Source organism: Cajanus cajan, chromosome 7 (assembly GCF_000230855.2).
Source record: "Cajanus cajan strain Asha chromosome 7, NIPB_CcT2T_4, whole genome shotgun sequence".
Classification (NCBI taxonomy): domain Eukaryota; kingdom Viridiplantae; phylum Streptophyta; class Magnoliopsida; order Fabales; family Fabaceae; genus Cajanus; species Cajanus cajan.
Window position 1 is genome coordinate 36892975 of NC_138523.1, and position 25929 is coordinate 36918903.

General features: G+C 34.6%; 1 protein-coding gene across 5 annotated transcripts; it reads left to right on the forward strand.

Moving 5' to 3' along the window:
* Positions 1–1763: 1763 nt before the first annotated feature.
* Positions 1764–25097, forward strand: PRR7 (pseudo-response regulator 7). 5 transcript variants are annotated; one of them, XM_020349965.3, is made up of 10 exons: positions 1765–2038; positions 2123–2236; positions 2561–3001; positions 16192–16353; positions 16471–16604; positions 16888–17049; positions 18266–18446; positions 19704–20070; positions 20154–20967; positions 24692–25097. In XM_020349965.3, the coding sequence occupies exons 3-10, from the start codon at positions 2665–2667 to the stop codon at positions 24797–24799; spliced, it is 2265 nt and encodes a 754-aa protein (XP_020205554.2). In that variant the 5' UTR covers positions 1765–2038; positions 2123–2236; positions 2561–2664; the 3' UTR covers positions 24800–25097. The 5 variants fall into 5 exon arrangements, with proteins under 5 accessions (XP_020205556.2, XP_020205554.2, XP_020205555.2 ...); XM_020349966.3 differs by having other exon boundaries at positions 2571–3001; XM_020349967.3 differs by having other exon boundaries at positions 1764–2038; positions 2123–3001; positions 19716–20070.
* Positions 25098–25929: the final 832 nt, after the last annotated feature.

The following is a 25929-nucleotide window of genomic DNA, read 5'->3' on the forward strand; positions in this document are numbered from 1 at the left end:
GTTTTAAATCTAGAATGGCCCGTTCTGGACTCCTTTATCATGTGTAAAATTCACATACAGAACGACTCGTTTGGAAACCAGAACGGCCCGTTCTGACACGTCTAGAACGACCCATTTTTAAACCGGAACGACCCGTTCTAGAGTTGAATTTAACTCATAATAACCACATTTGGAACGGCCCGTTCCAGTCTAGGATTTATAGACCAATTTAGTAGTTTGGAATGGTCCGTTCCAGTTTGGGAACGACCCGTTCTGGGTTACTAAATCACCCATCACCTTCTGAAATACTTACTACATTACATAATAGATATACTTTCAATAGAAATCAAAATTGCACCTATATTTACTATTGATAATAATATAATTGGTAAATTATATGAATAATATTAATAATTGATAATATTATCAAATATTATTAGTATATTTTTGATAAATTAGTAATTTAACAAATATAAATATATAAGAAGATTAATTAAAAATACTTGATATAAATATTGAGCATCTAATTTATATATTTTAGTAACTAAAATTTATATTTACATCATATATTTCTATTTATCAGTCTTCTAATATATTTCTATCTTATCTAATATGTTTATATTTTTATAAAATATATTAATATATTTTTTAATTTATTTATAGATATACTAATACTTTTATTAATATTAATTTATCAATAAATCATTAATAATTAATAATAATGTATAAATTTTTTTCAATTGGTAATAACAAATATATATTTGTACAAGTTAAAAATATTATCAAAAAATTATAATTTAATGATATATTAATAAACTAAAAAATTATTAGTATTGATTTATCAATTATATTATTAATATTATATTATATGATTTTTATTTAGTAGCAGTAAATATATGTACAATTTTAATTTTTATATTAATATATATTTTAACTTTTATTTATATATTAAAAATTTTATTAATTTTGTGATTCAATTTAATCAAGTTAATCAAGTGATTTGCAAAGGAGTCTAGACTCTTTACTAATTATCAACTCTTTGATTTTATTTCAAATTGTATTGGATCTTTTATGTATAATGAAATAATAAGTATGTTGCTTAAAAAAAAAGGAGTGTTATTATTAAAGATAAAGGTGTCGGATTTTTATCCCATTTTAAAATATAGTATGTAAATAAGTCAAAGTATATTATAATTTTATAAAGTTTTTGAGTCTGACTATGAAAAATGTACTTGTGATTTTATGTAATATTTTTCATCTATTTTTTCCCCTATTTTTTTTTTTTGTCTTAATCCGTCTACATACGAAGACAAACCAAATTTGTCAAAACTTTTTTTATTTTATTTTAATTTTGGTATAGAATGGTGACATTTTATGTGATTGAATTATCTAATTTTTGTGTATCCGCATTTTTAGCACAGATAATGTTTTTTTTTTCCGAGAAAAATTGCTTGCAGAAAACTTGCGCAATGCATAACGAAGGTCATTACCGTCATTATGTTTGAATGAAACTCCGTAAACAAAAGGCAGACAGTTGTGAAGCGAGATTGCGCCACGTGTTCGTTTCGAAATCTTGAAGATCTTCTCCGTCGCCTGATACGCACTCCAGCACCCGGCTTTTGATTTTATCCACGTCAGCAACGTGGCGTCCCCAAACCCCATGCTGACGTGGAAATATCTTCCTCCAACGTGTCACTTCGCGAGCACTCCACACCTCCACTTTGTCCACGTCACCAACCTCGGTCATCGCGGTCCGAACCCACCCATTATCTCTCTCCTCTTCCCTAAACTAACGTCGGCGTTATCTCCTTCCTCACCGTATTTTCAGATTAGTCAAGCTCCTTTTACAACCAAACACGACCTAATTCAAGTTTTTTTTTTTCTTTCTCTCTCTCTCTCTCTCTATTTTCCGAAATTTTGTTTATGCTAACTCGATTTGGCTTTGAGGTTTAACACAAATTTTTAAATTACTAGTTATCATTATTATTATTATGATATGATGTAATTTCAATCGTTTTATGATGACTCGATAATGGCGATTAGTGAAGTTTCTGGGCTGGTAATCCCTGTCTCTTCTTTTGAACTTTTTGATTTGGAATGAGGATATCTCGTTTCTATTTTCAAATCTACTCGTTCTTGACAGTGCCAGCGGTTTAGCATAACGAATACGATGCATCGTTTCTGGTTCTGGATGTTCATGTTCGAGCAAGGATCCTTTGTTTGTGTACGGTTACAGCTTTGACGTTTTGGATTTTCAGTAAGTCAAATCTCGGATGTGGGGTTAAGTTCTTCAGCTCAGTTAGGGTTTGGTAGATATTTACAAAAAGTAAAATAAAATAACATCACTTTGTATAGGGATTAGTATTTGCACTAGATCTATGGTTAGCTTTGAATAGTTTTTCGTTTGGATTTGAATTGAATGGTTTTAGAAAGGGATACTCTGCTATTACAGGGTGAGAACAGCTGATAGGGTTTTTTATGAGAGCGCTGTGGATATTTTTGGTCAGGGAGTTTTTTTTTTTTAACTCTTACTTGTGTTAGTTGTAAAGGTTTTGTTATTTTCTTTTGACTGCATATCTAGTGATTTGCAGTTGCATTTGGGTTGGGGTTCCTGAAGATTATTGCATGTGCTGTTTTCCTTTGGATGAGGACGGGTTATAGTCAGTGTGAATTTGGGCATTCTGGATGACAAGGGTTGTCCAGATGAGTGTCGATGGCGACAGCAAAGAGCTGAAAGAACTGAATCAGCGCTTACGAGATGGGAAGAAGGTTTCTGGTGGGGAGCATGGTTTATGTGAGGGCAATGAAGTGAAATGTAATGGAGTAGCTGAAGAAGTTAAGGTTGGACAGGGGGGGACTGTGGAATCCTCCTCTGTCCAGCAGAATATACCACAGCCTCAAGGGGCAATAATTTGTTGGGAGAGGTTTTTGCATGTTAGATCCCTTAAGGTATTGCTTGTGGAGTATGATGACTCTACCCGCCATGTTGTCACTGCACTGCTTCGCAATTGTAGTTATGAAGGTTAGTTATTATCTTTTTCTAATTGAATCCCTTATTTATTTGGTTAGTCCTGGACAATGACAACCTTTCAATGAGTACTGTTTACTTGTCAAATTTGAAGTTGCTTGCCTCCTTTTGTATGTTGATTAGCCATACATACCAGTGCATGCTCAGAATGATAGGTGTATTATTACCTTTCTCGTGCTGATACGATGATTGTTCACATGTGATGTCTGACTTAATAATATCTGCATGTCACTCAACGACCTACTCAAATTTTACACTGCACCTGTATGTCGTTTCTTGTTAAATAGTTTTTATTGATGTTTGGCTGGGGATTTGTTTTATGCATCCACTTCATTATTTTGGATAAGTTACCGTAGTTTTCCAATAGTTGCACTATCACTAGTTTTTAAGTAACTAGCTTTTGTGGTGTGGTTCTCTGAGGTTATTCTGAATTAGTGTTAAGAGTCTTGCCTTCTTAGGACAACCACTCCACAAAAGTCAGCCATTGTAGTTGAAAAGCCCAAGGCTTTATAAATCTCACGCTAGAATCCCATACTTTCAACGGTTGACTTAAGTTTTATACCTTACAATTGTTGGATATTAACATGCCATCATTGTCCGCAACCCCGATTCCTATGTGAGTTGATTGTGCACTGGACCTTTGACTTTGAGTAGTCCTAAGCATTCACTACAATGCTGACATCACCACTTGCATTCCTTGTTTGTAATTGGGAGACACGATAATAGTTCTATTGTTTTCTTTGTTCAGCTTTTTTATTCGACAATCTGTAAGTTTCTTTTTTCACATTTTATGTTTTCTTTTAATTAAAATAAACAAGGTTAGCAAATTTGAGAGTATACGTGGAGTCTATGTAAAATTAATATAAAAATAGTATGAAAATACCTGAAAATGCATGAAACATAATATTTTTAATACAATAATTCAATATTTCAACTCTATTGTATAAAAAAAAATAACAAACTACAACAATAAAGTAGTAACAAAGTTTGTAATAGATTATGGTTCAAAATATAAAAACCATGCTGAAGTATGAAAGACAAAAAATATTATGGTTCGAAATATGAAAACCATAAGTGTTGAAACATGAAACCAACTAATATGGTTAAAGTGAAATATACTTGTATGACTAGTATGATTGCTATGTAGCCACCATTACATTTAGTATAATACAACCATTAGATTTGTGTTGCCACCATTACAATTAGTATAATAAAACCAGTAGGTTTTTGTCTTTCCACTTTCAAATCTTTTTTTTTTATAAATTTTTTTAAAATTTATTATTATTATTTTTTATATCTCTTATTGTGTGTGTGTCGCTCCTGGCTTGCTGTTGACCTTGTGCATGTGTGACCTTACTTCTTTTCCTCCTCTCTTCTTCTCGAGCGGGTCCTCTTGTTGTGGCTCCGGCAACTCTCTCTCTCTTTTGTTTTTCTGTTAGTTTTTTTCCCTTTCCTTTTTCTGTTCCCTTTATTTATTTATATTTTCCTTTTAATTTTTTTTTTACTTGTGCGATTTTGTTCTTTAGTAGCCAGGAGAACCATGGTCCAACCGAATCCTTAATACACACATATATATACACATACATATTGTGAAGAGATTAAATGATACTGGTGTAACTTTTACCAATTATTACACTGTTTAATAACTTATATAAAAAATGAATTTTGTCAACCCAACCATTGAATTCAAAGTCTCTTTTACATTTATATATATAAAAATTAACGTACTATATATATTTGAAATATACTAAAATATGAACATTTTGATTGTCTTCTGTTCCCTTCATTTATTTATTTATTTTTTATATCAAAAGTCACGTCTTCCATTATTCTTTGGCATGACTCACTTTCTTTCATCTTCTTATTTTTCTCAAGTGCCCACAACTCATCTTTAACTTCTTGTAGAACACTTTGACAAGGTGCAACATTTCCCTTCTTTCCCATTAGATGTTGCTTCGCTCTTGTAATTCCTTCTTTCATGATTTTTTGACAATAATTACAAACAATTTCATTTGTATCATTCTCTTTGGTAAGATGACAATGTTTCCATCCTATATTTGTCCTCTTAACAGAGTTTGAGGATGTCTGACTTTGAGTTTGAGAAGGATTGCTAGACATTGTCCTAAAAATAAGAATAAGAACAATAATAAAATAGGAACTTAATATTAGTTTAGAATTTAGAACAAAATAGAAATTTAAATTGACTCAATTGGTAGAAAAATTAAGATTAAAAAAAATTGTTGTTACAGATGCAACAACAAACTCATTAAGAATTAAGAAAGGATTCAAAGGAGTAGGAGAAAATAAAGGAAGAAGGAGGATTAAATTTGGGTAAAATACCTGTTCAAGTTTTAAGTTTGGCTATGGTCGTCGGAGTGCTGGACCACCACGATTCAAGTCGCTAGCCAGAAAGGTGACTAAGGGGTGGTGGGCAACGGTGATCAGAGGTGGTTTCAACTTCCCTAAGTCTTGTTCGCCATTATGTTTCTGGTCGTCGGAGTTGTGGACCACCTAGTCTAGGTCGTCGGTTGGAAAAGTGACTGGCGAGTGGTGGGCGATGGCGAAGGAATGTCATCGGAGACGGATTGAAGGTAAATGAACTGCGTTTGGGTGGGTGGCTATCACGACTTCTCACTCTTGAACCCCGAAACCATTTGGGCACACTTGTTGGGCCTAGGTCGAAGCCCAAAACTGGCCCTAGACCTGTATGTCCGCTATCACCTTCATAACATAACAGGGTCAAAACGGACATGGCAGCCGCCACGGCAGAAATGGCGGACGACACCACAAAACACCATTTTGCGGATGGCGAATGGTGGCGAGGCTCAAAATTGCCTCGCCATATTGTTATATTGGCGTTGTAATGGTTTTTCGATAACCTTGTTGTTGGCTATTCTCGTTTCTATAGTTTCATTGGTTTGTTCTTCCATATGGTTTGTTTTGGTTTGCTTTCTTTCTTGTTTTAGAACCAACAAGTGACATTGTCTTTGGGAAGGAAGTAAGAAAAAGAAAGGTTGAATCATGGGAACAACCAATTACAATATTAAGAAGTTTTTGGGGAACGATGACTTTGGGTTATGGAAGATAAAGATGAAAGCTAACTTGGTGCCACAACGTGCTGTAAAAGCTTTGAAGGGTGAGGCAAAAATGTCGGATCATTATTACAGAAAGAGAAGAACGAAATGATTGATAAAACTAGAAGTGTTTTCATCTTGTGTGATGGAGTTAGGTTGAAGCAATGGATGGATTCTTGCTTCTTGTGACTTCTCCGGAAACAATGACCTTATCCTTGAGGCTTCCACCGAATAGATGAGCAAAGAAGAAGAGTGATTCAGAAGGAGAAGATCCCTAAACTATGGAAGGAAGCATCCAAGTTCAAGAACCAAAAGAAAGCTCACTTTCAAGTTTAGAAATGGAGGTTTTCCTAGAACTAGGGAAGGTGAGATTTCGGTGACCTTTGAGAGAATTTGGGCTGAAGCAAAATTCAGAAATTCTCATTCATCAAAAGTGAATACAAGTTATGAAGGATCATGCATATATAGGCTTGGCTAGGGAAGCATTTTGGTGCCAAGATTCAAACACCACATGTGGCACCAAGATTTGAATTCAAATTTGAAATTTGAATTCAAATCTTCACTCCCATGTGCAAGTCCGTGAATCTAGGTGCCCTCCTGCATCTTAATTTGATTTAGGAAGCATTTAGGGTTGATTTGGCTAAGTACATGTTCAGCCACAAGTGGCACCATCCATGTGATCCCAAATTCAACTTAAATGCCTTCTAAATTAAATCTAGTTTAGCCTAATGAACCTATTTAAGTAATCCCTCAATAATCCTAATCTAATGGCCTAAATACAATGGCCAAGCAAATACAATGGAAAGTAAAAATTACAAGAATGAAAATGAGCCCAATATTGGGTACCAAAAGCCCAAAGGCCCATGAAGCCCAAAACTAGGCCCAATAAGCCTATAGCCTAAAATGCTATCCTAGATGGTCCAAAATACAAGACCCAAAATATAGAAAACCTATACTAACATGATATATACAAGACATAAGAAAAATAGATAAAACAAGATATGGCCCATGAGAATCTCAACTTGGGCCTTCCAAGCCCATCGGGCCCATTGGGCCTTGTCTGGCCCAAACCTTCATGTCTAGCCCATTCCTCTTGGCTCTTTCAATGTGTCACCCCTTGCCTTCCTAGGCATGATTCCATCATTGTGTCTTGGTGATAAAACCTTGAGGGAGGTTGCACGAGAACAGACAACTTCTATCATGTGGGTCAAACTAAAATCTTTATACATAACAAAATCTTTGACAAACCAATTAAGTTTGAATCAACAAGTTTATTCTTTCAAGATGATAGAAGCAAGATCGATTTAAGAATAACTTGAAGATGAGGGTAAAACTTTGCTCCTACTCAACTTTTTACCGAAATCCTTTGATCATTTCAAGGATGCTATTTTGTATGGCAAAGATCAAGCCATTACCTTGGATGAGGTTCTAACCTCATTTTGGACTAAATAACTTCAAAATAAGCGAGAATTGAAGACAGATGATAATGGTGAAAGCTCGAATGTTTCAAGGGGGAAGAGCGAGAAGAAAGGACCAATGGGAAAGAAGTTTACATCAAAATGGAAGAGTAAAACAAAGTTTAAGTCTAGATATTATATCTATTGTAGGATTGGTCATTACAAGAGAGACTGTTCTAAGAAAGGAGGCAAGGAATCGAAAAGCTTTGAATTTTTTTGGCTGTCGTTGTTTTAGATGGTTATGAGAGTGTAAGAGTGCTGGTGGTATCAACTTTAGCAGTGCAAAGGAATTGGGTTATGGATTTTGGATGTACCTACCACATGTGTCCTGTGAAGGATTTCTTTAAGACTTTGGAACTCAAAGAACGTGGAATGGTGCTTTTTGGGAACAACAAAGCTTGCAAGGTGCAAGGTATGGGTATTGTCCGTTTGAGAATGTTTCATAATCATGAAATTCTATTGCAAAATGTGAGGTATGCCCATGAACTTGAGAAGAATCTTATGTCAATAAGCATGTTTGATGGTTTGGGTTATTTTAAAACTGAACATGGTATGATGAAGATATCTTATGAGGCCTTAATAGTTGTTAAGGAAGCTAAAAGGAATGGTTTGTACATTCTTGATGGTCATACTGTTATTGCTCATGCATTTAAGGCTTGAGCATGTCAATGAAAAAGGTTTAGTGGAACTAAAAAAAAAAAATCTAGTGAATGGTGAAAAATTGGATAAACTAGGTTTTTGTGATTATTACTTATTGGGAAAATCTCATGATGTTAAGTTTGAGATTGGTATGCATGTTTCTAGTAGACCTTTTGAGTATGTTTACTCGGAACTATGGGTTCCTTCAAGGGTGAAGACTCATGGAAGGGGTTCCTATTTTCTCACTATGATTGATGATTTTTCAAGAAGAGTGGATTTATATTTTAAAAAATAAATCTGAAACTTTTCAAGAATTTAAAGAGTGCCACACCCTTGTAGAAAATCAAATAGTAACCAAACTAAAGGTTAAAGGTTTTAAGGATTGACAATGGCCTGTAGTTTGTTTCAGAGCAGTTTAATGAGTTTTGCAAGAAATTGAGAATTAAAAGGAATAAGACTGTAGCTCATAATTTCCAACAAAATGGCCTAGTTGAAGGGATGAAAAAGACCATTTTGGAATGTGTGAGGTGTATGTTGTTTGGTGCAGGTTTGACTAAGAGTTTCTAGGGTGAAATTGCAAATACGTGTATTTAATAAACAGATGTTTGTCTTCAACTTTAAATTCCAAGACACCTATGGAAAGTGGAGTGATAAACCAGACTATAATTTGAAGATTTTTGGTGCTCTAACTTTTGCTCATATCAAGAAAGACAAACTTAAGGCTCAAGCTGTGAAGTGTATCTCCATTAGTTATCCAGAGGATGTGAAAGGTTACAAGCTGTGGAAGGTGGATCTTAGAGAGTCAAGATGCTTTATAAGTAGGGATGTCACATTTGATGAAACCAAAATGGGGATGATGTGCAAAAGTTTGGAAGATATTGAAGTATAACCATACTCCTTTATCGTCCAGTTATATTTTCTGTTTTATGTAACCAATCCCTTTAGTCTATTAGGTTGTTGTAGGCTGTCAATGCTTCGGTCAGGCAGTTAGTCATATAAATAGTCTATGTACTTCGTAATATTTTTACTTTTGAATAATATACCGAATTACATCTTATTGTTCAATCTTTCTCTCTCTCTCAAACTTAAAATGGTATCATAGTGCTAGGTCCAATCCTCCTTCCTTCTCATTTTCTTTTCGACGCTTCGCTTCTTTGTTCTTCTTATGGCTAATTCTAGTCCATCGCCTCCATCATCGTCTTTTTCACTTATCCATGTGGAACCTCTCAACAACATTTCTCCTTAGCCAGTCTGCTCAACAACATCACCTTTTCTCATGTTCATGCACACCATCTTTGAAAAACTTGACAACAATAACTACCTACTATGGTGTCCACAAGTGGAACGTGTCACCAAAGGACATCGTCTTCATTTTTTGGTCAATCTGCAAATACCTCCAAAGTTTGCCTCAGTTGTTGATCATGATGCTGGTTGTATTTCTAAATCCTATCTTGCTTAGGAACAGTAAGATCAATTACTTCTATCTAGGTTTCAATCTTATATGTTGAAGGATATACTCACTCGTGTAATTGGCTGCAAATCTTCTTTTCAACTTTGGGAACAAAATTCACTTGTACTTCCTTCCATGTTCACACAAATGCGAAAGCACGCTAACTCTGAAATGATCTTCGTAATACGAATCTTGAAACCCACAGTGTCTCAAATTACCTACTCGCATTTAATGAGTCAAAGTTCCTGTATGAAACTATGTTTTATTCTGAATCCTTGACGTCTTCATAGCAAGCTGTCAATGTTCTTCTTACCATAACTCCAACAACAAATTTTGTGTCTGCAAATAACTCACAAACATCCATTGTTACTAGTAATTTTGTTCAACCATCTAACTCCTTATCAGAAGAATCAACCTTCCCTTAGCAAGACATTGCTGTTGCTGTAACTTCTCAACCATCAAAATTACATCCTATGATAACACGGTCAAAGTCAAGTATCATTAAAACCAAGCTACAACCAACACTAATTTGATTCATTTTGAACCTAAAAATACAAAACAAATTTTTTCTAATGATATTTGGTGTGCTACCATGAATGAAGAATACAATGCTTTTTTGCTCAATAAAACTTGGTCTTTGGTTCCTCTGCCTCCCAACAAAACTATTATAGGATGTAAGTGGGTTTTCAGGATAAGGAGAATTCGAATGGATCTATTCACAAGCACAAGACTCGACTGGTTGCTAAAGGGTTTCATCAACAATTTGGATATGATTACAATGAGACATTTTCACTAGTTATTAAACCTGTTATTGTTCGATTAATTCTCACGTTAGCATTAACTTATCATTGGTAGATTCAACAGTTGGATGTAAATAATGCATTTCTCAATGGTTAGGTTCAAGAAGAAGTCTATATGACTCAACCACAAGGGTTTGAATCTTCAAACAAAAATCTAGCTTTTAAACTCAACAAGGCAATTTATGGCTTCAAGCAAGGTCTATGTGCTTGGTTTAATAAATTGAAAACTACTCTATTGCATCTACATTTTCAACCTGGTAAATGTGATCCTTCTTTGTTTGTTTATTCTAATAATAATGATGTCATTTACATTCTAATTTATGTTGATGACATTATTATTGTTGGAAATAATTCTGCCAATCTACGAAATCTGATTTAGCAACTCAATACAACATTTTCTCTTAAGGACCTTGGTGATCTAGATTACTTCTTGTGAATAGAAGTCAAGCCTAGAGCGGATGGTTCTATTGTTCTAACCCATAGCAAGTATACTAGGGATCTCCTCAATCGTACTAATATGGAAGGTTCTAAACCTATCTCATCACCTATGGTTAGTGGTTGTAAGCTATCAAAAATTGGTTCAGATAAGTTTCTAGATATTTCTCTCTATAGATTAGTTGTCGGTGCATATGCAACAATAACTAGACTAGAAATAAGCTTCTTTGTTAATTAAGTTTGTCAATTTATGTCAAATCTTCTTGAGCAACACTTGATTGCTGTAAAGATGATTCTTCGATATTTACAAGGTAGAATTTCTTTGGGATTGCATCTTCAACCAACACCCGCAAATTCTCCCTTATCCATTCATGTGTATTGTGATGTAGACTAGGCTTCTGATCCTAATGATAGAAGGTCTATATTAGGTGCCTCTATCTTTCTTAGATCAAATCTAGTGTCTTGGTGGTCCAAGAAACAAACAATAGAAGCTCGTTTCAACACAGAGGCTGAGTATAGAAGTTTGGCACCGGTCACTACTGAAGTAATCTGGGTTCAAACGCTATCTAAGCTCCATGTGTCCCACTTGACTTTGGTTATACTTTGTGATAATTTGAGTACAATTGCTCTGGCACATAACCTGATTCCTCATGCTAGCACAAAACACATGGAATTAGACTTGTTCTTTGTTCGTGGAAAAGTTGTTGCTAAGAAACTTCAAGTAGTTCATGTTCCCTCTATTGATCGATTTGCTAACATTCTCACCAAAGCTCTATCTCCGTCTCAATTTTGTGAGTTGCGTGACAAGCTCAAGTTGGTTGATTCACCTACTTGAGCTTGTGGGGTGGTTTTGGAGTATAACCTTACTCCTTTATTGTCCAATTATATTTTTTGTTTTGTGTAATTATCCCTTTAGTCTATTTGATTGTTATAGGCTGTTAATGCTTCGATTAGGAAGTTAGTCTTATAAGTAATTTATGTACTCTGTAATATTTTTACTTTTGAATAATTTACAAATTACATCTTACTGTTCAATCTTTCTCTCTCTCTCTCTATCTCTCAAACTTAATAGAAGAAAGCTACTTAGAAACAATTAAGGAGAAAACTCATTAAGAGGTGGAGTCTCCTACTGGTGATTTTGGAAATAGTATTACATCAATGAATGGTGTACCAACAAACAATGTATCATCTGCTAGTTTAGACTATCAACTGATAAGAGATAGGATTAGGAGGAATATTGTACCTTCTAAGAGATTTGGGTATGTTGACCTTATCTGCTATGCTCTTATTGTGGCTAAAGAGATACAAGACTCGGAACCAAGAAGTTTTAAAGAGGCTATGGAGAGTAAGGAAAAACAGTATTGGTTGTAAGCTATAAATGAAGAAATGGAGTCCTTGAATAAAAATCAAACTTGGGAGCTTGTGGATCTGTCCAAGAATCAAATGGTAGTTAGATGCAAGTGGACCTTTAAGAAAAAGGAGGGTATTTCGGGTGTGGACAAGGCAAGGCTTGTGACAATTGTAAATTAGTATGATCTAGAGTTAAAACAATTGGATGTTAAAACAACTTTTCTTCATAGGGACCTTGAGGAGACTATCTATATGCAACAATCAGAGGGATTGGTAGATATAAGTCTAAGATTTGTCTATTGAAAAAATCACTTTATGACTTGAAACAAATTCCACGTATGTGGTATAAGAAGTTTGATGATTTTCTATTTAACTTGAGTTTTTTGAGGAGCAACTATGACAATTGCCTTTACATATTAAAAAAGGAGAAGTTGCAATATGTGGATGATATTCTAGTAGCAAGCTCTAGCAAGGATGAGATTGGTATGCTAAAAGAGAAATTAAATTATGAGTTTGAGATGAAAGATCTTGGTGTTGCTAAGAGGATACTTAGAAAGGATATTGTGAGAAACAAATCAGAGAAAGAATTGCTTTTATCTCAACATGGGTACATACAAAAGGTAGTGGAGAGTTTTAGGATGCATCAATCTAAACCAAATAGCGCTCCTTTAGGTCATCACACAAAACTCTATCACACAAGCTCCTAGCCTTAAAGAGGAAAGGAGGGGGATATGTTCTATTCCATATGCAAGTGGGGTAGGGAGTATCATGTATGACATGGTTTGTAGCAGACCTGATTTGGCTTATGCTATTAGGAGGTTTTGAAGTGGGTATTGAGATATTTGAATGGTTCTCCAAAATTTGGTTTGAGGTATAAGAAGACAATTAAAGATGGAATGCTATTATGGGGTATGTTGATATAGACTATGGGAAACCTTTATTTGGGTATGTGTGCACTTTGTTTGGGATTGTTATTAGTTGGAAAGCAAATTTACATCTTGTGGTAAATTTGTCTACAACACAAGCATAATTTATTGCTCTTGCTGAAGGAGTGAAGGAAACTCTTAAAAGGGATGATTTGTGAATTGGGTATATCACAAAAAAATGTGTGACAATTCATTGTGACAGCCAAAGTGCTATACCCCTTGCTAATCATCAAAGGTATTGCTATATTCCCACAAAGACTAACCAATCTAAATGCCTCCGCATTGACCTAGTATCCTCCTATTTATAGATATGATGGGCCTAGCCTAGGGATGGTAAAAATACCCGCACCTGCGGGTATCTGTGGATAAAACCCGCTACGGATAATAAATGCATAGGCTAATTGGGTACCCGCGGATAATGGGGACGGATAATGTTTTACCCGTTTATAAATGGGGCGGGGGCGGGTATGATGATATCCATACTCGCGGGTACCCGTTTAATATTATTTCTTAAATATCCTAATTATCCTTGTACCACATAACCCTAAAACTACACTCTCTCATCTTATTTTCTTACAAAAGTGCGGTTGATGAAGTTACCGACATGTGTTAAGCATGTTATAGAATTATGTTGAATGTAATTTGATTAATTTTCTAGCTTTGATTGGACCAATAAGATTTATGTATTTTAAGTTATTTACTTTCATTTGAAATTATGAGATTGAATTATTGTAGCTTTGTGATGAGACTTTAACTTGTGAGCTTGATGTATTTTAATTTATTGATTATCTTGAATTTTTATTATTATTTCAACAAAATTAACGTTAAATAGAAGTTCAAAATTAACATTGAATTTTTATTTTTAATATTTCAATGACATTAAAATATAAACTTAAAATTATTTGTAATATAATTTTTTTAATTTCTTAAAAATTTTATAAATATCCATGGATATCCGTGGATATCCGTGGGTATTCAAGAAATTCATGGATACCGCCTTAATGGATACCCACACGGATATGAGGTGGGTATGGGGCCAATTTTCATTCAGCGGGGCGGGGGCGGGTTTACTATTACCCGCCCCCACGGGGCCCATTGCCATCCCTAGCCTAGCCCATGATATCCCTTTAATTAGTAACTATTCTAATTCCCTTTATTCTATCTCCTAACAATACCACATGAAAAGAACAAGGAATAGGTAGAAATATATTCTCCAAGGGTTTCCCCTTTTACATAGAGCTACTGCTCTATTCCCACCAAGACTTACTAATATGAATGCCTTTCCCTCTGCCCTAGGATCCTCCTTATAGATAATATGATGGTCCTAGCTCATGATATCCCTCTAATTAGTAACTATTCTAATTTCCTTTATTCTATATATGATAATACTATAACAGAAGATTGAAGCCTTAAACAAAACATAGAAGAATAAAGAGCCTTCAACACAGACGATGGAATCACAATACAGGTTGAACAGAGATGGAAATCGCAAGATGAGTGTCATCAATGGAGATTGAAATCATGAGTTGGGTGTTGCAGAAAGAGATGGGTGTCACAAAATTTGCCTTTGTTGGTGTGCTAGCGTGTTGTCTCAATTGCGCCTCAAAATGACACTAATGAACATTCTTTTGGGTCAGTTCTTTTGGCTGCAATCAAACTCACCAACTCACCCCTACAATTGTGACTTTGAGCGAGTCCGACCGAGTTTACCCTTGCCCACCAAAAAATGAGCTTGTTTGAGTTGAACAACTTGACGGTTGCAAGCATGTGAACTCATGACTTTATGAGTTCGCTCGCCAATTTTACGGTCACTGAAATAAATATTGTCAAAAGCTTTTTGGTACTAAAAATGTGTGTGTGTATGCTTAATTGCATTTTATGCTTCTAAACTTTCATTTTGTTGTGACAAAATATTTTTTTTTTGTGGATTTTGCTTCTAATTTTTGAGAATGTTTCATTAGGTTTAATTACTTTTTGTGCCCCCAAAGTTTTTATTTTGTCATGAATTTGGTCCCTAAATAATTTTTGGCCAGTTTTGCCCTCCAAATTGTGAGAATGTTACAAATTGTAACCCTCTGTCAAATTATACTTGATATAATTATAAACTACCATTTTGAATTTGTATTGATATTCATATTAAATAACACATACATATTAGACAATTCAGTACATTAATACGAATATCAGATATACTACATAAATGATTTTAATTTTTGAGAAGTGTATTGATTGCTGTATATACCTTTAAAACAAACTTGCTTCTTTTCTTGGGGCAAAGAAACCAACTCTCACATTATGTTCTTTTTCAAAGCCTCCATTTCTATATATATGGCTCGGTTACAATTTTTATTAGATAATGTCGCCACTGCTGTCCAGTAGGTGGTGTTTGAAGAGGTGCATGAACAGTGCCACAGAAGCAAAGACTCCAAGGTTGGGAGCTTTGATGCCAACTTGAAAGAGAAGAAACTAGTGTCTGTTATTCAGTATTGTAACCACATATATACAAATACTAAACTATATTATATCTAAAAGATTAACTGAAAGATAAGTTTTCCTATCCTAAATATAAACTGTTTTTACAATAATTTGTAAACTAGAAATAAAACAGGAGGTAATAGCATTGATAATTTGTGTTCAAGTATGTGTATATTAGCCAGTAGCTAGGCGCACAATTTAGCTCTTGTACAGCTGTCATGTAACTGTTTTCTGTTATCTTTAGCTGTACTCTTTTATGGTAGGTATCACTAGCTGTATTTTCTGTTGGATCAGTCTAACTGACCAAAGTAGTCTATAACTACCTACTCAATGTACATTATTGTTTTCAATTCAGATTCAATAATTTTTCTCTTAGAATTCTCTCTCGGATAGCATTGCAACAATTTGCAATTAAAAGGTGATGTTCTTAAACATCTATATATTAACTTTATGAGCAAATATTTTGCTCATGGCATGATTATAATAGCTATTGTGAATATATATATAATTTTTGTTAATATAGTTCTACATCAAGAGTCTAATTTTATTACATAAGATCTCATTTTTTTTCCTTCCAGTTATTGAAGCAGCAAACGGAGTGCAAGCTTGGAAGATATTGGATGATTTAACCAATCATATTGACCTCGTTTTAACTGAGGTGGCAATGCCTGGCTTAACAGGCATTGGTCTTCTATACAAGATCATGGGCCACAAGACCCGGAAAAATATTCCAGTAGTTAGTAAGTTTTTCCAAGTGCTTATATATAAATATGTTTGGTTTGAAACATTTATTTTTCTCATCACATGTTATAAAAGAGATACTCTTTTCTATGGCTTCTAATGGGATTGGTCTGCAGTGATGTCATCTCATGATTCTATGGGTTTAGTCTTTAAGTGTTTGTCAAAGGGTGCTGTTGACTTTCTAGTTAAACCCATACGGAAGAATGAGCTTAAAAACCTGTGGCAGCATGTTTGGAGAAGATGTCACAGTGTAAGCTGACTTACTTTGTTTTCTTTTCTGGCCAATAATACTTATGATAATATAAGCAGTCTCTTGCCTTTGCTAAATCTGAGGAATCATCATATCATTGCAGGATTGATGTATATGTGAAAACCACCTATTATTATTACCATTAAATGTAGATGGAATTTTGCTCAATGTCAATGACAGATTTATGATATATTCCTTCATGCTTAAAATGATTTCTTTGATATGTCACGAGCATTCAGTTACTTTGTCAATTATGACTATTATTTTGTTTCTTTCCTTGCAGTCTAGTGGCAGTGGCAGTGAAAGTGGCACCCAAACCCAGAAGTCTGTAAAATCAAGGAGCCTTGAAAAGTCTGATAATAATTCTGGAAGCAATGATGAAGATGATCATGGCAGTGTAGGCCTGAATAATGGGGATGGAAGTGACAATGGTAGTGGCACTCAGGTATAGCTTCTGCATTCGTGATGTTTTGTTGGAAAAACTCATTCATGGATTAAACAGGCCTTAAGGTTGAAGTTAGGTTTTATGGATGTGTTTTATTTTTTTGTTAATTCATAGTTTGTAAAACTTATACAAGGATATGAACTACCCACAATTGTTGGATTCTTTCTCAATTTGTCATATCTATCCTCAGATTCACTAACTTCCCCCCTGTTTTTCTATATAATATGTTAAACATAAAAGAAGAATAAAAATGACTGAGAGAAGTTTAGGTCCGCCTGTTGCAACTTGCTTACTAGGATGGACCACTAAGAAGATACTGTCATGAAAACCAGCAAGAAAGGATGTTGATAAAAATAAATCTCTTCTTTTAATTCTTTTTCCCGAGTTAGGAGAGATTCATGAAAGTGTTCTGTGAATCTATATATCACACATAAACCATCTAGGGGTTAAAAGGTTGTCTGTATCATCCACCTGTGAATGAAAATGTATTTTTGCCTGTCTGTGGTTTCTTTGTTGCACGTCAGTTCAAGTTATCCACTTCTGTTACCTATCCCTGTTGTCCACTTATTAACACTTTTGTTGCTAAGTTTAAGGGATGGCCTTGAGCCACATGTTGGTTTTCTGTAAATCCCCCAGGACTCCTCTCATTTGAGTGTGTATCAGTTATGTTAGAGGAGAAATTATTACTAATCTGATGTACATGGCTGAGAAATTAATTATACCGACATTTTATTCTGTTTTGAAAACTTGAAATTGTGAACTGTCAGTGTCTGGGTTTATCTACTGTACATCATTTAAAAATGGTTCCCTTTGAACCTAACCTGTTAATGTGAAAGTTTTATATTTCTCTAATTAGAATGTTTCTAAAACAATTTGTTGATTGAGTAGGAAGTGTGGCACATTGTGTTTGACTAATTTAATGCAAAAAAAAGTGTTTCATGTGGTTGCTGCTGTTTGACTAACACAGAATACTGTTATCACTTGCAAGTATATGAAAAAGTAATGGGCTAGAAACCTTCATAATTTATGGTCATTCATTAAGACACGTGAAATTTAAATGTTTAGTAATGAAATAAAACAGTTTAACTGTGAACACCACGGCAAATCATCAGCATTCTGGCTTGGACTAACTAGCTAGTATTGTCCAATAGAGGTCATGTTCTAATCCTGGTAAACAGAAGCTACTTGTCAAGTTCTTTGTTTTCTCCTTTTGCAGAGCTCATGGACCAAACGTGCTATAGAAGTTGATAGTCCCAAACCAGTCTCTCAGTGGGATCAAATAGCTGAGTGCCCTGACAGTACCTGTGCTCAAGTTGTTCACTCCAATGCTGAAATAGGTGGGAACAAGGTGGTTCCTATAGCCGCAAAGGAGTGTCCAGAACAGAAGGAACAACTTGGTAAGACCAAAGTGCCTTGATCTTCCTGCCACTGCATTAAATCTTTCTCCCTCACATTCATCCAAATTGTATGAGTATATGATGATTATGGTAATATTATGGTGTGTTGGTTGAAGATTTTCTATGATATTAATTGTATCTCCTATCTCAGTAAGGAATTTCTAGAAGACCAATTTCTTCCATAGCATTGGCTTTAATGTTCTCTTCCTTGTTTTCATTATGTTGCTTTGCTTTTGGGTTTGCCATTAGGGGCTTTATTTGGGTAGCCCATGATTCTTTAAAAGATAGGTTAAATTAATCATTTGCTCCCTATTGGCTACATTCATTTAAGAATCAATCTCTAGATTAACAAAACTCAAGTTTTAGTCCCTATATGCGGCCCTTATTTGTACACACTGGTTCTTGCTAATAAGGGTGTATAATGACTAAAGCTTAAGAAACACAAGAACAAGGACCAATGTGTACTAAATTGGGAGTATGGGGACTAAAACTTAAGTTTTTGTCATACAAGGATTCATTTCTCAATGAGTTTCACCTATAGGGACCAAATGATTATTTTAACCCTAAAAGATATTTCAATTTTGAAAATATTTCCAATGTACCGTTAGTTATCTTGATTCCTTGAGTCATATGAATTGACAATGCTAAAATCATGAGTTCTATTCCTGAATCCAGTACTGTGAGTATAATATTTCAAAGTACACTTTTCTATGCTTGTGAAATTCCTATTTTTGTTTTTCATCCATGCTTGGATGTTCTTAACATTGCATCTATAATTGTTCAATTTCTCTGGTTGACATGCTTTTGCATTGCATTGTTACTGTTAGTCTGTCATACAACTGCATTAGAGTGCCTGTTTTTAATTGATGTTTTTTCTTGTTTTGTTAAGGTTACTTGTTTCTTATTGTGATTCATGCCTACTGATCTCATTCCATTAATATATGTAGCCTTTTCCCTAATTGTGGGTGGGCCAGCTGTTCATATATGCATTCATGTACCTATTGTTGATTCATGTATATGCATGTACCTTTATTTTAGATGATTTATTGTATTTGATTCTTTTTGCTGGACAATGTTAATTTGACTCCTTAAGTTTGGGTGGACAGCTGTTCATATATGAATTCATGTACCTATTGCACATGCATGTATCTTTATTTTGGGATGATTTATTGTATTTAATTCTTTTCCCTGGAAGAGATGAAAGTTGACTCAGTAGAGATATTGACTTGATGGTCAACTATATCAATGGGGTTCCAGTCAAAACTGCAGGTTCTAAACATAGCAATGCACCTGATGTCAGCCCCTCTAAATTCAATGAGCAAATTAATAGAGGACAACTGGACGTTAACTGTGAAAATCAATCTAGCAAGCTAAGGTGCAAAGGTTTATCATTGTCCGATGCCATTACTAGCACTTCTGATTCTCAGATGCATAGTGGAGAATTTGAAGCCCTAAATAGAAGACCCAAATCCTCAGATATTGAAAATAAAGGTACTAATAATGATGAAGATTTGCCATCTCTTGAGCTCAGTTTAAAGAGGCTTAGAGGAGTTAAAGATGCTGGCATTACAATTCAGGATGAACGGAATGTTTTAAGACGTTCTGATCAGTCTGCTTTCTCAAGGTGATGATTGAACATTATTTGTATTTTTCTGAATTAATTTTAAGATGGATAACTGTTTAATTGTCAAAGTCTTTTTGCTACAGGTACAATGCAGCCTCTAACACTAAGAAGTCTCCCACTGGATGTGTTGGAAGCAATTCTCCACATAATAATAGCTTAGAAGTTACAAAGAAAGATTCGTCTCGTGATCTTCAATCTCATTCTAGCGGCAATCCACCTAACCAAACCTCAAATGGTGCTAGCAATAACAATGATACGGGTTCCACTACTAATAATGCTTTCGCTAAATCTGCAGTTGTAAGTGAGCCAGCAGTGGCATCAACAACTAAATGCTTGTACCAAACATCTTCTTTCCAGCCTATGAAAAACAACCTTGTTTGTACCTCTCAACAAGTTGTCTTACATAATACTAAAGATACGACAGCAACAATGTTAGCACCACCTAAAGTAGACAGACATAAAGATTCTGCAGCTCTGGAATTCCATCTCCATTGTGAAAACCATAACTGTATTGCTGACAACATGCAGCACCAGCTGCCACCTGATCATGATGCTGAATCTGTAAAGAAAATGGCTATTGCTGCTCCACATTGTGGGTCATCAAATGTGGTTGAACTGCTAGTTGAAGGTAATGTTGGAAACCACAGTATCAATAGAAGTGTTTCAGGCAGCAACAATGGAAGCAATGGACAAAATGGGAGCAGCACAGCAGTTAATGCTGGAGGGACAAACATGGAAAGCAACAATAGACTCACCGGAAATAGTGGCAGTGGTGATGCTAGTGGAAGTGGAAGTGCCAACAAAGTAGAACCAAACAAGACTACTCAAAGGGAAGCAGCCTTGACTAAATTTCGCCAAAAGAGAAAAGAGAGAAAGGAGAGGTGTTTCCATAAAAAGGTAATGGTCCATAGAGTATATAAGTAATTTATTATCTATTTTTATGATATTAAAGGAACTGGAAATTATTTTTAGATATATCGAAGACTTTACCTCCTTCATTCAGTGGTAGACCTCTGTTAACACAAAATTCTCAGGAAAATTGCTAAAAAAAGAAATTCAAAGATAAACCACGGGAGAATTCCTAACCACTCCACTCCTTTCTAAAACCTTTCAAATCCTCACTCCCCCACCTCTTCAAATTTATCCTACCTTGTGGTGATACCATGATCACTCTCCATTGTCTGATTGGCATCACACGAGCTTTCCTTACTGTTAATATTCTTGTCCTTTTCTCTGCTGTTACATGTAACGACAGTGTCAATCCCATCAATTCCCTCCTTGTCCTTGTCACTCCTTTAATTCGCACAGAGCCCAGTCTACTCATTCAGCACACTTGAGTGATGCCCATGGCTCCTGCACCTAGCATAATCTGATATTTTCTGGTCATGTGGTGCTACCTTTGCTTGGACTTACCATTCCCTATATTTTCACTATTCATTTATTATTTTTAATTTCCATACATCTCTTTCATCTCATTTTCATGACTACGTGGTTGATTTGAAAGGTTGATGGGAGCCACGATCAACACTCACAGACATGTCCGTGTCTGTCATTAGACTTAATTTAGGGATGTATTAAATTTCAGATCCCTGCAGCTCGTAAATAATATTTCATGTTTTTTTTACTATATTTTTGGATTATACAATGTTTTCCAAGTAACTTCCCTAAACAGAAAGGATGGGTATACTTAAAAAAATTGGAAGGTAAAATGTTATTTTCTGATATCGATTGTACAACAGTTGCTCTCAAAATTTACAGAAAAATAGTAATGATTAACCTAGGATTTTTAGGCAACTAAACTGCCCTTGATTACTAAATAGGAAACAAATTTGTACACAATAAAAAAAGATCATATGGTACACCACTCTCCCTTGAGTTGATGAATGGATTATGGATGTGTATGATTGCCAACTTGCTACTAAGATTTTGAAAGTTCTACGAGGAAAGTCCCTTTGTCAATACATCTTCCAATTGACATCTTGAAGGGATGTATGTAATAGCTATAAGACAACACTATGATGGCCTAGGAGTTTAAAGAGCCGATCATAGTAGCAGGACGGGGGCATAAGATTTTGCAAGAATACACTAGAATGGTTGGAAGGAAAATGTTCAAAAAGTAGGAAGTTGGGTTGTCATAGTTAGCTAGTCTGCTAGTGGGAGATCATGTACAGGGGATCCTTGTAGGAAGGTAGAGGTAGGAGTGAGTTTTTGGCACCCTATTATCTTTCCTTTTGGCTGTAAGTTGGGAAAAGGTTCTTTGCAGTATCTAAAGGAGATAGGCTCTGGATTAGGGGAAACTTGTAATATTTCAATTTTATAAATAAAACACACAGTCTCATTCTATTTTTAGTCTCTGACAAACTTCTAAATTTTCTTTTATGAAGTGTTAATCTATCTCCATTTGTTTCATCCTATCGTGCTAAACCAAGTTTTTTGCAATGCTAATGGCAGACTTATTGTCACAAAACTTCATAGGAACTTCATTAGTTATTATGAGGTTTTCAAGTATGATCTTTGTTGTAAATATGTAATTAATTTAGGACAAAATACTATTTTCCTATAATTAACATGGATTTGGGACAGAGATTGATTACCAGGAATAATTAAGAGATTTTACTCCCTACTTCCTGTTATTCATGAGTAGCAGTAGCCTATATAAACAGACTTGTGATTGTGTTTCCAGGAAGGAATAATACTCAGATTATTCTCTTTAATGCTTTATTTTCAAGTTGGTAACCGAGCTCCGGATCTGGGAGACTCTGCCTTAGCACCCTAGCTGCCCTTTTTATGGCAACTTTAGGCTGCCTTCTTTGAAGCTTTTCCTTGCTATCACTTCGGTTGGGCACCTTTATTGTGCCTCGGTCACATGTCACCGACCACTACCTTTCTACCATCTGCCGATGTCACCCATTCATTTCCAATCTGACCATGACCTGTCCAGGATGATCGTCGTTTTAATACCGGCCAGTGTGCCATGTTTCGTGACTTGCCACCTACCCACACAGTTATTAAGTTTCTGCTGTCTATCCACAGTGGCTGGGTGGTTGTAAAAAAAAGCAGTTAGTATTGTGAGCAGGATTCTCAATCTTGAGAGTTTACGTAATCTCATTGAGGTTCCATAATCTTGAATAGTATACTTGTAAGAGTTCACTTAATATAAAAAAATGTTATAATACTTATAAATATTAAATAATATAATAACTTAACATTTCAACTTCATATTAAAGTAAAATAGCAAATTACAATATTAAAGTAGCAATGTTTCATAGCAAATCATGCAAAATTTCACACAAGACATAACTTAAAATAACAAATAAAAAACCAAGACTAATTTTTGTTTTTAGCAACAGAAGGGGTGAGCTTGCTTAAGATTGAGTGAGATCACTCATTGACAATCATGGTCTGTGAGCAGGATGGTTTTGATGAAGACAACGTAGGGGTGGCCACGATGAAGGTGACTAGGTTAATAGAATGAAGAGTGAGATTGCAATTAAGGTTGTTAGGGTTTTAGTGCGGATGCAGACTACATGGATTTTTAGGCAACATCTCAATATATGCAACATAATAGTAATGGCTAGTCTCAAGATGGTTTTGATGAAGACAACCTAGGGGTGGCCACAGTGGAGGTGGCTAGGTTAATAGAATGGAAAAGTGAGGTTGCAATTAAGGTGGTTACGGTTTTAGTTCGTTTGCAGACTCAATGAACTTTTAGGCAACATCTCAATATTTGCAACATAATGGTAATGGCTAAACTGGGCTTTTTAAGCCACAAATCTGCCCCAGATTACAAAAGATAAGAAAACTTGTCATAACTACAAGAAATAAGGGAACAGATCATCGCTTTGGTTTCCCTCGTCCTTTTTTTCTACCCCTTACGCATTAGTCAACCAATATGACATTACTGTGGTGCTATTGGAATCTTTTATAGTGACCGATTTTTGTTCTTTTAGTGCATTAAGAAGCAATTTATACACAAAAATGTTTGTAAAGCTCAAGGGCGTTGTAGGAAGTCAATTATTGTGGTTTGAGTTATTTAAGTTGGGATTTTAAGGGAATATGTCATTAATGTTACTTTATATGTACATGTATATATTTTTTTAAGTTGGCTACATTTGTGATTCTATATTAGGCAATCCGTTTTCCTAGTTTGTGATAGGAGATTGGATTTTCTTAAGTTTTGTTACTCTGTTAAATATAAAACTTTGCATGAATTTTCACATCACAACTTTTTTGCGTTTGGGAAAACGCTTCTATTTTCATTTCTTGTTTTATCCATGTATTACAATTTTTTTTTTCATTTGTTTCTTATTTTCGAAGATTAGTACTTGAAATGATGAAGGGAATATTTTTGTTATTTTTGTATTTTTATATACTAATATTTGGAAAAAAGAGGGAAGGACACATGGTGAATATAAGATTACACTTCTGTAATTACTAGTAAAAATGGAAAATAAAGAAAACAAATTTTTAAAAATCAGACTGGTCCTAATCTTTTAGCAGAATGGGAGATTGACAGGTTCTAAACATTGATAGAGTGAGGATTATCATGCGGTTACCCTTTATAGTGTTAGGATGGTGTGGTGTGTCTTGTGGAGCTAACTCAATATGGTTTATGTTTTAGGTTCGATATCAGAGCAGAAAGAAATTAGCTGAACAACGACCTCGATTTCGTGGACAATTTGTGCGACAGTCCTCTAATGAAAATGCAAGTGAAGCAACAGATAGCTGATTCAGAGCATTTGGCACAATGGCATAATGGAGACATGCGAGGGGAAAGGTCGAGGAGCCTTCATGTAGAATTTGGGAATTGTTCTGTCTGTCTGTGTGTTGTGTTGATGTATAACGACTCTGGTTATTGCAACTTGTTCATTTGGAACCTGTATCAATTATGTGGTGAGAGATTGTCATGCTGATTGGTGCTCGGAAAACTTATTGTGACCCAATAACTTATTACTTTCTCACTGATCTTGTGCTGGAAGAATCAAATGTGTGTAGTTCATTTATCAAGTGGTTACTTCTTTTGTGTATTGGTAGAACAGGATCAAGAAATTCTACTATCTTCGACGGTGAAAAATGAAAACCGGAAAATAAACATGCTGGAACAAATTTTACGCAGCAAACAGAATATAGGTTCTTTAGAAATAAACAGATATAAACAGATGTTTATTAGTGAAAATTTGAATCAAAACGGCCATAATCTATTGAGTATTAATGGTATGTTTGGAAAGTCATGAAAATTAGATTATTTTAAAGAGTGAATTTTTGTTTGGGTAAATTTGATAAAAAGTTATATGAAATGTTAAATTTTGTTTAGATAAATAAAAAAATCAGTTTTAAAGTTGTAAATCAGTTTTAGGACATGAAAAGTAAATCAAATTTTATTTCAGAAAAAGAAATTTACTAAACTAAGTTGTCTTAACAATTAGCTTATTTTACTTTTTTTTTATAAAAAAAAACACATCCGAAAGTTGGGAAATAATTTTTCCCAAACACGCTAAATGAATACTTAATTTGGTTCTATTTTCCGACAAATGATTTCCAAGATTTGACCGAAAAGAAAACTTGAGCAATTGTCATATATTTCGATGCGAATTCTTTCGGAAATCTTATAAATTGCGGTGAAGTACTTTCCACTTTCCAGAAACAACAAACCTTCCTTCAACTATTTAGAAATGCTTTTTACAGTTTTTCTAGCAAAAAAATACACTTTGTTTTCAATAAATTAAATTTTAAAAATATTTTAAATTTGTATCTAAATAAACTAATATTTGAGGAGTGCTAGTGTAGATTTTCTAAGACATTTTTTAACATATTATTTTTATTGATTATAATTTATTAAAAATTAAAAAATTAGGAAAA